At 41.9% G+C, this 14,158-nt stretch overlaps 4 protein-coding genes across 4 annotated transcripts; 1 reads left to right on the top strand and 3 right to left on the bottom strand.

Moving 5' to 3' along the window:
• The first annotated feature begins 27 nt into the window (after positions 1 to 27).
• On the top strand, positions 28 to 5,908 carry LOC136191360 (death-associated protein kinase 1-like). Its single transcript, XM_065979685.1, has 21 exons — positions 28 to 527; positions 583 to 1,326; positions 1,375 to 1,412; positions 1,467 to 1,505; positions 1,559 to 1,639; positions 1,710 to 1,802; positions 1,853 to 1,951; positions 1,999 to 2,097; positions 2,147 to 2,245; positions 2,304 to 2,405; positions 2,464 to 2,556; positions 2,621 to 2,749; positions 2,794 to 2,859; positions 2,927 to 3,481; positions 3,531 to 3,746; positions 3,798 to 3,929; positions 3,978 to 5,045; positions 5,102 to 5,165; positions 5,226 to 5,276; positions 5,353 to 5,622; positions 5,680 to 5,908. The coding sequence occupies exons 1-21, from the start codon at positions 128 to 130 to the stop codon at positions 5,718 to 5,720; spliced, it is 4,479 nt and encodes a 1,492-aa protein (XP_065835757.1). The 5' UTR covers positions 28 to 127; the 3' UTR covers positions 5,721 to 5,908.
• A 2,241-nt stretch (positions 5,909 to 8,149) lies between these two features.
• On the bottom strand, positions 8,150 to 9,131 carry LOC136191097 (POTE ankyrin domain family member A-like). Its single transcript, XM_065979392.1, has 6 exons — positions 9,046 to 9,131; positions 8,897 to 8,995; positions 8,637 to 8,834; positions 8,520 to 8,588; positions 8,345 to 8,458; positions 8,150 to 8,291 (listed from the first exon to the last, which is right to left on the bottom strand). Exons 2-6 carry the CDS (start codon positions 8,945 to 8,947, stop codon positions 8,190 to 8,192), a joined length of 534 nt encoding a protein of 177 aa, XP_065835464.1. The 5' UTR covers positions 8,948 to 8,995; positions 9,046 to 9,131; the 3' UTR covers positions 8,150 to 8,189.
• An 80-nt stretch (positions 9,132 to 9,211) lies between these two features.
• LOC136190978 (putative ankyrin repeat protein RF_0381) lies at positions 9,212 to 12,207 on the bottom strand. The gene is made up of 17 exons (XM_065979265.1): positions 12,103 to 12,207; positions 11,955 to 12,053; positions 11,805 to 11,906; positions 11,659 to 11,760; positions 11,475 to 11,576; positions 11,201 to 11,299; positions 11,053 to 11,151; positions 10,898 to 10,999; positions 10,750 to 10,848; positions 10,566 to 10,667; positions 10,282 to 10,380; positions 10,136 to 10,234; positions 9,978 to 10,079; positions 9,830 to 9,928; positions 9,662 to 9,760; positions 9,505 to 9,603; positions 9,212 to 9,456 (listed from the first exon to the last, which is right to left on the bottom strand). The coding sequence occupies exons 3-17, from the start codon at positions 11,856 to 11,858 to the stop codon at positions 9,415 to 9,417; spliced, it is 1,398 nt and encodes a 465-aa protein (XP_065835337.1). The 5' UTR covers positions 11,859 to 11,906; positions 11,955 to 12,053; positions 12,103 to 12,207; the 3' UTR covers positions 9,212 to 9,414.
• Positions 12,208 to 12,462: 255 nt separating this feature from the next.
• LOC136191194 (uncharacterized) lies at positions 12,463 to 13,461 on the bottom strand. Its single transcript, XM_065979502.1, has 6 exons — positions 13,400 to 13,461; positions 13,258 to 13,346; positions 13,018 to 13,116; positions 12,872 to 12,970; positions 12,719 to 12,820; positions 12,463 to 12,667 (listed from the first exon to the last, which is right to left on the bottom strand). The coding sequence occupies exons 1-6, from the start codon at positions 13,425 to 13,427 to the stop codon at positions 12,494 to 12,496; spliced, it is 591 nt and encodes a 196-aa protein (XP_065835574.1). The 5' UTR covers positions 13,428 to 13,461; the 3' UTR covers positions 12,463 to 12,493.
• Positions 13,462 to 14,158: the final 697 nt, after the last annotated feature.

Genomic DNA, 14,158 nt, shown 5'->3' with positions numbered 1-14,158 from the left:
GTCAACGTGTCTTTCGGCCAGTTGCTGACCCAAGTCTTTGGTACTGCAATTGTCTTCCTCTTCGTCATCGCCTGTCCTCACTTGCATCTGCGATCCGTTATCCAGATATATCAGTTGCACAGTCGAAATGAGCGATCCGAAATGGTCGAAATGTCTCATTCCCGTGTTTTCCGAAGCCTTGTCCGCACTTGCATGCATCATTTCAGAAAATCTGATGGACTCGCTCCTTACAAAGGAACTCCTGACTCCAAGTAGGTACGTGGAGATGATTGACAGTCTGGCTTCCGCTGGCATTGATAAAAGCAAGTTTGCTCGTCATTTATTTATGACGCTAATGCGTTGTCCTTCACCATCATTTGACGTCTTTTGCTCCACGCTTAAGGATTTTCATGGAGGAGATCAGCTTTTGAGTCTTCTGACCTCTTCGGCAAGCGGCCACGTTACGGAACAGGATTCATATAGCTCAAAGGAATCAAAATCACTCGTTGCGACCCATCGACGATCTAAAAGTGCTTCTTTTCGTGAAGGTGAGTACTAGACTGAACAAATCGAATAGTGATCAAGTTCTTCGTTGGAGTTCAGTAGGCGAATCTTCTTCGGAGAACTCTACCCCAGATTCTGGAGTTTCAATAGACACCGGCTCATCTTCCCTTGAAGAGGTCCTTGTCCATATTGACAAGGCCTTGAAAGAAGATTTCGAGCCCTACCGCAACGGTGTCGAGAGCGTAATTCGCGATGTCGCAAAGAAGGGGATGATGCGAGTTGACGTTAAGTTTCGGTTTATTGATGGCCTGCCGTTTAGCGTGCCATTGACACATCAAGTGGGAAAAGGTGATCCCACCATCAGAATTTCACTTCAATGTGTTCTAAGAATTTTTCTACCTAAAATCAACGAGGAGCGCTTTCTGTTTCAGAAAGAGCGTCTACTGAGAGCAGTTCCTAGCCTGCTGGGCTGTAAAAGGATAGAAAAGCTTCCTGGCAGCTGTGACGTTCTTCTTACCCTTAGTGGTATAGACTTCATTAAGTTCGTTTCTGATCTTCACAATCCTCGGGGTCTAATAGCCTTCATTCAAATTGACCCATATGCTGAAATCCAGTTTGGCATCCTTCAGCCAGTGAAAGTGTCTCGTCTCCTTAGACAATCGCCATTATTGATGCCGGTGACAAAGTCGTTTTCTTCTATCGAGCATTTTTGCAATGAAACGGCGAAGCGTCACGCAGAGACGTTTCGGAGCCGTTTTTTGTCAGCACACTATTCTCTTGGTATCGCTGAAGAATGTCTTGAATCTGGGCTACGTGGAAAAAAGTTGAAAAGTACTTTAGAAGGTGCAGTGGCCTCCAAGGTTATCAAAGTGGGCTAACGTAGCTTTTTAGAGACCGAGAAAGTGCAATGCAAACCAAGTAGGGCAGAAGTAAGAGCATAATATTGCAAAACGATTTTGGTACTGTATGCTGTTGATTTTTAGAAAAAACTTTTTCGTATCAAAGAAATGGTCGACAAGGATGTAGGGTATTCTTAGCGTTCTTTTATTACGGCTTGTATTCCAACACTTTTTAGTCTCGAACCGCTCTAAAAACTAAGCAGCAAATTGAAACCCTAAAAGGCATCCTGTCGTCTACGATTCGGAAGATTGAAATGGTACGTTGAGGGATCCTGTCTTTAGAACTTGTGTTAGCGTTTATCTTAACAAATGCGTTTGAAACTTTAGAAAAGACACTTTGGGTTTGCCTGCAGTAGTGGTAAGGCTGATTTTGTCAAAAAACTTATAGACACTGGAGTCAATGTAAACGAGGCAGACGAGGTACTTCACGCAATGTTGCTCTATGTCACTGGTTGAAACTTTCTATTTAGAATGGACGCTTTGCGCTGGAGGAAGCGTGTCATAGTAATCATTTTGAAATTGGTAGAATACTTATCAATTCCGGAGCGAATATTAATAAGGAAGATAAGGTTTCTTCCTCTACAAGATTACTTTTGTTTCTACGTTATAAATGTAGTTCGGAAGATTTCCATTGTTAGCAGCCTGTGAGAAAGGCAACATAGAAATTGCAAGATTACTGATTGCTTCGAGAGCCAACGTCAATCAAGCCAACAAAGTAAATTTTCTGTTAACTTATTCTTGAATAAATGCATTGCAAACTTTAGATTAGGCGATTTGCTTTGGCGTCAGCGTGTAGTGGCGGTCATTTTGAACTTGCTAAATTACTGATCAATGCCGGAGGAGACGTCAACCTTTCAGATGAGGTTTTTGATGAATTGTTTCAGACGTTTCTTAATTGCAGTATTTTGTCTTCTCTTCAAGATTGGTTGCGATCCTTTGCTTCCTGTAGCGTGTTCTTCAGGACAGTCCAACTTGGTGGAATTGCTTTTAGAAAGTGGTTGCAACCCGAATTCTCGTAACCAGGTTTTTTTTCTGATTTCAAGTGCTGGTCTACGTTTAGTACTTCTATTACGTTTTTCAGTTGGGGAAGGGCGCGTTACTTTGCGCTTGCTCTCACAGTCATTATTCTATTGGCACACTGCTCATGAATTCTTCAATAAGCCTCGATTCCTCTGTAAGAAAGCGAGAGAGTTAGAGAGAGATATATAGAGAGAGCTTACGTCGATATACATATACAGTGCTACCAGCCAGTTGTAGAAACCATTATACGGCAACATACTTTGGTGAGAGAAATCTCGAGTGATGCTCTCAATATCGTCAAGATGATCCTCTCTCGATCACCTGGTCTTGCCGCTCTTCGTGACGAAGTAGGACTAGAGCCTTTTTTGCTACCTACTCATAGTTTCTTTAGAATGGGCGTTTTTCACACGAACTGCCTTTTCCGACAAAACTCAAAGAGGTTTTACTTTGCTTTTGGGTGAGTATACTTTGTTGGCGCGAGTTTCTTTCAATGACGATACTGCGTGTCTCTTTATGTTTGCAAGGCTCAATACCAGTATCGAGAGCGTTACGCACAAGGCACAGTAAAGTCGAAACAAGTTATGATTTGTGTTATTGGCGAGGCTGGAGCTCGAAGAACTACTCTGGTGCAATCTCTGCATGCTAATTATGCGTCTCGGAAGAGCAGTGTTGAAATCACCGCTGTGGAGACCTCCTACGCAGACAAGATCGTCGTTGTCGATTTCGCTGGGCAGCCGTTCTTTCACAAAATGCACAAGCAACTTTTTTCTTCATCTTCGACAATCTTCCTTCTAGTTGTTGATCTAACTCAAAGTGAAGAGGAGCAGAGAAGGTTAAGTCACTATTGGTTGTCATTCGTTATTAAATGCTGCGTTCGTCTTCCTGAGAAAGCCCGCATTGTAGTATATGGTGGCCGAAATAGCTATTTTTGGGTTATTGCGAGAGAATTGGAACGTCTTGTTACATATCTTCACGCCGAATTTAATCAGTGGTTTGATTTCACTCTTGCCTTTTCCTCTAAGTCTGTCTCAATCAATGATTTGAGCGGTCTTCGTCTAGCACACCATCATCTCTTCAATGTAATCACAACAGATGTCTTCTCTTGGTTTATGCTATCATTCCGTTTAGGCTGTAAAGAGCGTCCCAGCTATATTCGAAACAGTTCAGCAGACGTTTCTTCCTATTCTGCGGAATCCAAAATCTGCCAACGCATCACCGACGCTTCTTCGCAAATTTGGCAATCTCGTTTTGGCGGCCTCGTCCAGGCATCGCCTAACTCAAAATTTGCGTCAAAACGTTATTTGGGCCTTGAAGAGCAGCAACATTATTTCTAATAGCAACGAGGCAAGCTAATCACTATTCATGAATGCCAGCTAACTAATGTATTTTCTGCAGCTGAGCGATTTCCCTCGTATTCGGTGTATTGATGCTAAACTTTTTAAAAAGCTTGCAGTGGAGAGTGTCTGTGCTGGACTTTCAGAGAGGGACCAAGATCTTCTTGTCTCATTTTTGCAAGCGATAGGAGAGGTAATTATAAAGGCGGTTGATTATTCATTGAGATAAGTGCATCTTCAGATTCTCGTTATCGACGACACCATCGTTATAGATCTTCCGTGGCTGTGTGGAAGAGGTATCAATTCGCTGTTTTCTATCTCTTCCAGCAATTCACCACCTCATTTTGATACTGCAACAGCTAGTAGAGAATCGATTCAAAAAATTTTTGAAAAGACGGAAACGACGAAACTTTCTCGCATCATGATCCAACTTCTCTGTTCATTAGAATTATGCTATCCGGTTGACGAACAAGCCAGTTGCTACTTTTTTCCTGCTCTAATTCAAGAGGGCTTTCCGCCTCACGTGTGGCGTAAAAATCGTTTAATGACAGTTTACGTCGGGCGTCGCTTGATGAGCGAAGATATAATACCTCCAGAAACTATGCCGTTAATTCAGGTCAACGCACGGAACGCTCCGTGTTTTCATCCATCGAAAATCATTGTTTGGCGTGGTGGCCTTGCGATTGAACAGACAATCAACCGTTATTCGGTTGAAGGAATGATTGTACTTAGGGATGGCAAAGAAGCGATTGATTTCATTGTACGTGGTCCTCCGCATTCCGAAGGGCAGTGCAAGAAACACCTGTCCGATCTAATGGCAATAGGAACGAAAGTTCTTCAAGAGAAAAGTTTTGGAACAGCGTTGAGTCTTTTCTACATGAGCTGCGCCGAGATGAAGAAGCGCAAAGACTTCCCTTGCGCTCACAAATCACAGACTATTGAAATGATCACCAGGATTTCTCAATACTCAAGCGCGACAGTCGGCGACAATGAAGTGAAAGACTCTTTGGAAGACCTCCTAGCCCTTCCCGACGATCATTTTGCTTTTGTTCTTTACGAAGCTCGCCACGCTCTTTGTGAATGTCTTGATAAGGATCCCGAAGGGAGATCAGCATTGGCTAGGCGTTTGCCTCGCTTTTCGACCGTTGATAGATATCAGTGCAAATCTGCTGGGCAATTGCTGAGTCTTTGGAGTAATAATCTGGACGCTACGATAAAGAATTTTGTTGACTCGGCTCGGGAGTTGAGCTTGCTATACTTGCTTGTTATTCTTCATGATTGCGGCTCTCTGGAGTTTTCTTTGGAAGAGGTAAATGCAATAATCGCCTGTGATGAACATGTACCTCGTAATTATTTCCGTTGCAGGAAAAAGTCGCAAGGAAAGATTTGGCTTTCCTTGAAGCTAATGCCCCCTCTGCCATCGCGACAAGTAAGAGAGATCTATAAACCGTTGCACTGTCTTCTTTTGCACGTTCTCTTTCACTTGCAGGACGACTTCGCCGGCTTTTAGCCGACAGTTTTCACACTTCGTCAGCATCACGTAAGTCGCCGATTGTCTATAGGCTACGATCAGGTTGCGTTGACACATACAATATGTAAAAGATTTTTTTACTTAGAGTTGCATCTCGATGCACCTGTCACTGACGGGGAAAGGATGAAAGCTGCAAAACTAATTCAAGCTGTGTGGCGTCACATAGGAAGAGCGTTAGGCTTTCAGAATGACATTTTAAACGAAATAGAAAGTAGCAAGGGAGACAACCGCGATCGCGCCTTGACAATGCTAGATGAGTGGAGTGATCGTCATGGCAACTGCGCCATCCGAAGACATCTGATCAAAGCGATGATGGAAGAAGGGTACACCACTCAAATTGCTGAAGTCTTTCCAGGTAAAAATTAAGGAACTCGGATGCACGATCGAAGAATAACTCTTCATGCTTTTATAGGCTATTCAGGTGCAGAGGGCCCACTCAGGTGGTATTTTTAGTACGACCGTTTTCTCGCATCAGCTCCTCTCACACTTTTACACCTCTCCTTTTACACTTTTGCACCTATCATTAGTTTAAGTAGTGCTTTTACACTTTATAATGCATTTGTTAGTAGAGTCTCACAACCAAAGCGTTCGATTTTCTAAACCAACTTCATTTTATGTACGTTTTCTTTTTTTTGCGGTATTCTGGGGAACATTATTAATGGCATATTTTATTTTTCTGAATCACGTGATTTTGTAATTTCGATAAAGGCATCTTAGGTTGTTTCCAACAGTGTTAAGATTGAGGCGAACTAGAGACGTGTAACGTTCAATTAATTAAGCTGAGCTAGTCACATTTCCCGCCCATGACCGCCAAAGTCAAAGATCCTCTTCCCAACTGTAAAACTGCTTTACACCTTTTCATTTAACCCACACAATTTCGTCCTAGTGTGGCTGCTGCCAAACAATTGCATCTCTTAGATATCAACAGATCGACAAGAGCAACACTTCCAGATTGACAAGCCACAAGAAAAGGTGTCTTGCCCATCTCACATTTTCTTCTCAAGGAATTTCACACAGTCTCACGTCATTTCGAAGTTCAATGTTTATTCCATTGGCCGTTAGATATTCAGCTACTTCAACACGATTTTTCCAAGCAGCAGAGTGAAGAAGTCCGTATCCATTCTGCAACAAATCGATTTGTTAGTACGCCCTTATATTTTCACCCGTGCGTCACTACTAGGTAAAGTTCCCGTACCAGGAAATTCGTACAAAAAGAATTTACTTTCGCTTGCCACTTTACCCACACGCAATTGTTTTTATTACCCCGTCTTTCACGTCCGCGCAATTTTTCGGTTTTGCTCAATAATTTTTTAAGGCGAGTGAGGTCTCTGTCAATTACAGCCCTGGTCAAAGCTACACGTACGAAACGATAAGGCAATCTCATCGACAATACGAATTAAACTTACGGTGGACGCTAGAATCAGAATTGCCCATACTATAAGAGAACTTTCCAACGGGTCTTTGGTGATGCAACAGCGGAAGTGAACAATTAACCTCTTTTTGCGCACGTTAGACTGCATGAAGCCTTCAACAAACGGCGAGACGAAGTGAATTTTTATTGTTGACCGTGACTGAATTATAAGGTGTCTTAGCTAATTAAACTCCAGCGAGTCAATTAATTAAGTCAAATGGAAAGTCCGAAAAGGCTAAATTTTTAGTCATATGTGACTCGATGATGGTACACCGGCTAAACCTAGGAATGGCAGAAAATAAATGAAGGAAAATTATGGCTTCAGCCGTCGTTAGAGAGAAATCATAGCCGCTCAGGATCAACAGACGGAGCAGGAACTCCTTACTGAAGGCATCACGTTCTGTTCATGCATCGTCGGCGATTGAGTGTTTGAACCAGTCAATCCCCAAAGAAAAGCTTTTCTCTCCAGCGCCCAGAAAAAATCCATCCAACCCATTGGCACTTCAACCTAAGACAAAACAAGAGTAGAGGACAATGCCGCAGGAAGACAAAACGAATCTGAGAATCCGGGTCAGCCGCGTAGTCCGGGTCACAGAGTCGCAAAACTCTCTTCGCCGTCGACCGTCTAGAAGAACGTCAATGTGTCTTTCGGCAGTTCTCAGCCAGTTGCTGACCCAAGTTTTCGGTACTGCAATTGTCTTCCTCTTCATCATCGCCTGTCCTCACTTGCGGACATCTGCGATCCGTTATCCAGATATATCTAGTTGTACAGTCAAAATGAGCGATCCGAAATGGTCGAGATATGTCTCATTTCCGTGTATTCCGAAGCCGTGTCCGCACTCGCATGCATCATTTCAGAAAATCTTATAGACTCGCTGCTTACAAAGGAACTCCTCACTCCAAGTAGGTACGTGGAGATGATTGACAGTCTAGGTTCCGCTGGCATTGATAACAGCGAGAGTGCTCCGTCATTTATTTATGACGCTAATGCGTTGTCCTCTACCATCATTCGACGTCTTTTGCTCCACGCCTAATTAAGGATTTTCATGGAGGAGATCAGCTTTTGAGTCTTCTGACCTCCTCGGCAAGCGGCCACGTTACGGAACAGGATTCATATAGCTCAAAGGAATCAAAATCACTCGTTGCGACCTATCGACAATTTAAAAGTGCCTCTTTTCGTGAAGGTGCCAGCAGAAGTGCTAGACTGAAGAAATCAAATATTGATCAAGTTTTTCTAACATCGAAACGTCGTCGGAGTTCAATGGGCGAATGTTCTTCGGAGAACTCTCCTTAACCGAAATGAGATCAGCGAAATAAAGGTTCGTCAAAGACGTGTCGCGCCCTGCTCAGAAACGACTCCTGGATCAAGGTTCTAGTGACGTTAACAATCTTTCGTTTTCAGCCTCAAGCACATAGATAGCTTACTATAAGCCTATCTCTAACCTCTTTAGCACCTAACAAAATACTCTAAAACTTTTTTCCTCCTCTCAATTCTCAAACCACTGTCGGCTTCACTGTATCTGTGCAAGCAATGACTGAAAAAATGGTCTGCGCTTTTGGCAGACTCTCTGAACCGTTTCTTCGGCCTCTCCTCCATCGACAGCTTTAACGGCCTAAAAAATAAATAATCTAGAGAATACGATTTTGCTCGTTCTAAGATCGTCACGTCGTTTTCAGGTGCTAAGGCGCCGGAGAAATCGTTTCTCAGATCATCATGCTTTGATTCCGGCTCAGACATTACTACATCTTTTTTCTGTAGAACATGCAGAGGAGCCTCCACCTAAAACATACATTGGTTTCCTGTGAAAGTACTCGTCAATTAATTGATATACTTATCACACCTCTCTCAAATATTTGGACGCTTCTTCGTTTTCATCTGCCACCAATTTAGAAAGGAAATCTCGAGTTCCCTGGCAAAAGAAGTGATACTAGTTCATTAAAACCTGATCTATACAAACTTGTGCGAGATAATCAACGGTCACTCCTGCATTCACAAATCGTCGAAATAAGTCAAGGCGTCCTCTCAATATTGCAAGATCGAGAGCAGATGCACCGTCTAGTGCGTTGGTAAAGATATTGCATTTCTTTGAAATCAATAAATCGATGGTGTTATCCGACCCAAATTCGACAGCAGTGAGAAATGGAGTACAACCCCACTAGATGCAACAAGAGGGAGTCACAAGACAAATAACCGTAAGAGAAATACCAATAGCAATACCTCGTCTTTGGCTTCTAAATCAACTCCGTGTGAAATCAGCAACCCCGCCATACGCTTATAATCATTATGAGCCGCCCAGTGCAACAGAGGCGCACCTTCCTGAACAAGAGCAACGCATCGATTATTATTTGTCGTATACAATGACAAACCTCATTCAGATAATTAAATTTGGATAGAAGCAACTTGACCGTATCATATTGGTGCCTTCTGCAAGCCAGAACAAAGGCTCCGTGTCCATCCTTATATTAATTAAAAGAACATGAAGTATGCCAAGTTCGAATTCAATTCAAAACCTGCCTCGTCTTTGGCATGAATGTTGCATCCTTTTGCAGAAAGCAAATTGGCTACGTTATTGCTGCCCCGAATGACAGCCGTAAGAAAGGGTGTTCTCTCCCACTAGAAAAACAACGTACAAGCAAGACGCCTTCTCTTTGCCTTTGCAAAAACGGTCAAACCACAACCTTGTTTCGAGATTCCAGATCTGCTCCTTGCTCTAATAGTAATGCAGCAATGCTGGCTTAATCATCGGCTGCGGCCCAGTGCAGACAAGTGCGGCCATTCTAAGAAATAACAAGTACTACGTAGTAAAAAAATTCTTTTCATCTTACACTGCACTTTTCATTCACATCAAATCCCATTCTAAGAATCGTCTTGAACATATCAACTCTTTCTCCCCAAACGGCGGCTACTAATAGTCCGTGACCACACTACAAATATTCAATTTTCATTTCCCAATAAACCTTTTCCTGACACGACATTGACTACCTCGTCCTTTGCCCGAACGTCACATCCTTTTGAAATCAGCAGGTCAAGTAAATCGACGTTGCCTTTATAAACGGTGATCATAATTGGGGTCCTTCCCGTCTAACCATTAAAAGTTTAAATAAACGTTGCAAATGAAACAATAGTCGATCCATTAGTGAATAATTACACCTTTGTTTTAGCTTCGAGATTTGCTCCTTTCTCAATCAAGAAATTTACGATTTGGTTACTTTCTTTTGAAACAGCCCAATGCAATGAAGTGTAGCCTACCTAAACACCTCTTACTGCATGTTTTAACATTCACACAGAAGTAGAATACCTCTCCGCATGGTTGGTTGACGTCAAATCCCATTTCAACTAGTTTCTTTGTCATTTCAAATTGTCTGGCGAGGATTGCCAAAGCCAGAGCTCCTCTTCCCGACTGCAAAAAAATGAGCTTTACACGTAATACTTTTAGTCCCCCCATCTCGGTCTTACTTTGGACTCTGCTAAACGATTGCATCCTTTGGATATCAACAGATCTACCAGAGCTGCGTTTCCATTCGCACAAGCCAAAAGAAAAGGTGTCTTGCCCCGCTAAATGAACATCACATCATTCTAAGACATTAATTTCACACTCTCACGTTGTTTTGAAGTTCAATGTTTATTCCATTATTTATTAAATGTTCGGCTACGTTCAGACGATTATTCCAAGCAGCAAAGTGAAGAAGTCCGTATCCGTCCTATAACAATTCGAATTGATAAAAAAAAGTTCTTCATCTTCCCTCCATGCGTCACTAATTGCCAGTTACAAAGTCTACTGTCGCTTACTGTATAAGCATACAAAGATTTACTTTTCTACTAATTGTGCTCGCAAGCTGCGACTCCTTTGTTATTATACCAGTAAATTTCCTTGCTGGTAAATTACCCTGTCTTTTTTCCAAACGTCGCAACCCTTTGAAATCAGCAAATCAACTAATTCGACGTTGTCATGCCAGATGACGGCAATCATTAGTGGAGTGCTTCCCAACTAATCAGTTAGAAACGAGATTAATTTACAAGCAACAACAAAGCATATAAAAGTAAATTTTCAATTGAGGTAAAAGGCACACCTTTGTTTCCGCCTCCAGATTTGCTCCGCTGTCAATCAAGAAATTTATGATTTGGTTACTTTCTTCTGAAATAGCCCAATGCAATGAAGTGTAGCCTACCTAAACACCCCTTACTGCATGTTTTAACATTCACACAGAAGTAGAATACCTCTCCGCATGGTTGGTTGACGTCAAATCCCATTTCAACTAGTTTCTTTGTCATTTCAAATTGTCTGGAGATGATTGCCAAAGCCAGAGCTCCTCTTCCCGACTGCAAAAAAAGTTTTACACGTAATACTTTTAGTCCCCCCATCTCGGTCTTACTTTGGACTCTGCTAAACGATTGCATCCTTTGGATATCAACAGATCTACCAGAGTTCCGTTTCCATTCGCACAAGCCAAAAGAAAAGGTGTATTGCCCCACTAAATAAATATCACATTATTCTAAGACATTATAATTTCACTGTCTCACGTTGGTTTGAAGTTCAATGTTTATTCCATTATTTATTAAATGTTCGGCTACGTTCAGACGATTATTCCAAGCAGCAAAGTGAAGAAGTCCGTATCCGTCCTATAACAATTCAAATTGATAAAAAAAGTTCTTCATCTTCCCTCCGTGCGTCACTAATTGCCAGTTACTGTCGCTTACTGTATAAGCATACAAAGATTTACTTTTCTACTAATTGTGCTCGCAAGCTGCGACTCCTTTGTTATTATACCAGTAAATTTCCTTGCTGGTAAATTACCCTGTCTTTTTTCCAAACGTCGCAACCCTTTGAAATCAGCAAATCAACTAAATCGACGTTGTCATGAAGGATAACGGCAATCATTAGTGGAGTCCTTCCCAACTAATCAGTAGAAACAAGATTAATTTACAAAGCAACAACAAAGCATATAAAAGTAAATTTTCAATTGAGGTAAAAGGCATACCTTTGTTTCAGACTCCAGATTTGCTCCGTTGTCAATCAAGAAATTTACGATTTGGATACTTTCGTCTAAAACAGCCCAAAGCAATGAAGTGTAGCCACCAGCCTAAACCCAAATTATTACTCCAAACATCAAAGACGTCTCAGTACCTTTTCACATGGTTTGTTTACATCAAATCCCAATTTTACTAACTTCTGCGTCATTTCAAATTGTCCGGTGATGATCGCCAAAGCCAGAGCGCCTTCTCCCGACTGCAAAAAAGCTTTACACGTAAATTAATACATGGAATTTTTTCCCACTGTGGTCTCTGCCAAACGATTGCATCCTTTAGATATTAACAGATCTACCAGAGCAGCGCTTCCATATTTACAAGCTACAAGAAAAGGCGGCTCGCCCTCCTAAATGACCATCAGATTTCTTAGAGCCATTACGTTCACACAGTCTCACGTTGTTTCGAAGTTCAATGTCTGTTCCATTAGCTATTAAATGTTCCGCTACTTTAAGACGATTGTTCGCAGCAGCACAGTGAAGAAGTCCGTTTCCGCTCTGCAATAATTCAATTTGTTAATACAAGTTTTGCTGTGTTATTCTATTTGAGTTCCTCTATCAGCCAAAGGCAAAGTCTACTGTCGTTTACCGCTTCAAGCGTACAAACTGAAAGATCTTAAGCCTAATCTCAATGAAGCTATGTCTCTCTTTTTTTTGTAGATTCCCCTAGTGGTGGATTATCCCGTCTTTTGTGAGCACGTCGCACCCCTTCGAAATCAGTAAATGAAGCAAATCAATCTCGTCATGATATAAAACGGCAATCATAATTGGAGTGCTTCCCAACTAATAATTAAAAAATTAATTTGCAAAGAAACAATACATGCATTTCAACAATAATTCTTTTCAATTGGGTGAACAAGCATACCTTTGTTTTAGCTTCGAGATTTGCTCCGTTGTCAATCAAAAAAGTAACGATTTGGGCACTTCCTTTAGCAGCGGCCCAGTGCAATGAAGTCCAACCAGTCTAAATAGTAAACACCCCTTACTACTTTATTCATTAAAGACGTCAAAGTACCTTATCGCATGGTTTGTTGACATCAAATCCCATTTCAACTAACTTCTTCGTCATTTCAAATTGTCTGTCAATGACCGCCAAAGCCAAAGCTCCCCTTCCCAACTGCAAAACTATTATACACGTGTTCATTTAGCCCACACAATTTCGTCTTACTGTGGTCTCTGCCAAACGATTGCATCTCTTAGATATCAACAGATCGACAAGAGCAGCACTTCCAGATGCACAAGCCACTAGAAAAGGTGTCTCGCCCACCTAAATGAAAATCACATTTCTTCTCAAGCAATTTCACACAGACTTACGTTGTTTCGAAGTTCAATGTTTATTCCATTGGCCGTTAGATATTCAGCTACTTCAACACGATTTTTCCAAGCAGCAAAGTGAAGAAGTCCGTCACCATTCTGCGACAATACGATTTGTAAGTACGCCCTTATAATTTCACCCGTGCGTCACTATTAGGTCGAGTTCCCGTACCAGGAAATTCGTACAAAAGGAATCTACTTTTGCTTGCCACTTCACCCACACGCAAGTGTTTATATTACCCTGTCTTTCACGTCTGCCCAGTTTTCGGCTTTGCTCATTAATTTTTGAAGGCGAGCGAGGTCTCCGTCGACTACAGCCCAGGTCAAAGCTACACGTACGAAACGATAAGGCGATCTTATCGACAATACAAATCAAACCTACCGTGGACGCTAGAATCAGAATTGCCCATACCAAGACAACTTTCCAACGGGTCTTTGGTGATGCAACAGGCGGACCTGGACAATTAACCTCTTTTTGCGCACGCTAGCCGTCAGACGGCGAGACGAAGTGAATGTTCATTCATTGTTGACCGTGACTGAATATAACGTGTTAGGCTTCAGTGAGTCAAGTCAAATTTAACTCGTAAAAAATTGACAAAATCAGGTATACTGGTTGACTGAATGCTGTCCAAAAAAAAGAAAGACTTAATTAACACAAAGTATGCAATCACTGGCCCCCATTCAGCGTAAAGAAAATAAAACGTTTCTCAATAAAAAAATTATTCACGTGTCTGCGCTGGGCTTCCAGAGCCCTAAAAGGTGGCAAAGGAGCTGCGAAAAAGACAGGAGAACCTAAGCCGTAATCCATAAATTGGAATAAGTGTTTGGTGGAAAAGACAAGTGCCTTCTCCTACCAGAACTCGCTAGCACTACATTAAATGGAATTGCATTAGTATTGTATTTTCAAAAGAAGACACTCGTTTACCGCTCTCAAAGTAACGTACGCCGCCACTTGGAGAGTCTTGCGTGAGGAAGATTGCTGTGCTCGCCACCAATTGGCGGCAACAGTATCAGTTCCAGCGAAGCCAATCTCACCAAATAGAAGGGTTTTGGAAGAACATTAATTATAGCCGAATTGATACGAGCAGCCGTTCATGTTGGTAACTGTGGCGGCAGTTACGGAACAGACTGGGCTCAACTG

This window comes from Oscarella lobularis, chromosome 9 (assembly GCF_947507565.1).
Source record: "Oscarella lobularis chromosome 9, ooOscLobu1.1, whole genome shotgun sequence".
NCBI lineage: Eukaryota > Metazoa > Porifera > Homoscleromorpha > Homosclerophorida > Oscarellidae > Oscarella > Oscarella lobularis.
This window is presented reverse-complemented; position numbering and strand designations above follow the sequence as displayed.

Bases quoted from the DNA above. Each gene is read 5' to 3' on its own strand.
- LOC136191360 (XM_065979685.1), top strand. From the start codon at position 128: ATGAGCGATCCGAAATGGTCGAAATGTCTCATTCCCGTGTTTTCCGAA. The intron at 1,413-1,466 runs GTAAGAGCATAA...GTTGATTTTTAG, and splicing joins GCAAACCAAGTAGGGCAGAA to AAAAAACTTTTTCGTATCAA. The intron at 3,930-3,977 runs GTAATTATAAAG...GTGCATCTTCAG, and splicing joins TTTTGCAAGCGATAGGAGAG to ATTCTCGTTATCGACGACAC.
- LOC136191097 (XM_065979392.1), bottom strand. From the start codon at position 8,947: ATGGCGGGGTTGCTGATTTCACACGGAGTTGATTTAGAAGCCAAAGAC. The intron at 8,459-8,519 runs GTGTGATAAGTA...TGTATGTTTTAG, and splicing joins CGTCCAAATATTTGAGAGAG to GTGGAGGCTCCTCTGCATGT. The intron at 8,292-8,344 runs GTGACGATCTTA...TTTATTTTTTAG, and splicing joins CCTTAGCACCTGAAAACGAC to GCCGTTAAAGCTGTCGATGG.
- LOC136190978 (XM_065979265.1), bottom strand. From the start codon at position 11,858: ATGACGCAGAAGTTAGTAAAATTGGGATTTGATGTAAACAAACCATGT. The intron at 10,235-10,281 runs GTGAGAGTGTGA...ATGTTCATTTAG, and splicing joins ACATTGAACTTCAAAACAAC to CGGGGCAAGACACCTTTTCT. The intron at 10,080-10,135 runs GTAAGACCGAGA...ATTTTTTTGCAG, and splicing joins ATCGTTTAGCAGAGTCCAAA to TCGGGAAGAGGAGCTCTGGC.
- LOC136191194 (XM_065979502.1), bottom strand. From the start codon at position 13,427: ATGGGCAATTCTGATTCTAGCGTCCACG. The intron at 13,347-13,399 runs GTAGGTTTGATT...TCGTACGTGTAG, and splicing joins TTCTGATTCTAGCGTCCACG to CTTTGACCTGGGCTGTAGTC. The intron at 12,821-12,871 runs GTAAGACGAAAT...ATAGTTTTGCAG, and splicing joins ATCGTTTGGCAGAGACCACA to TTGGGAAGGGGAGCTTTGGC.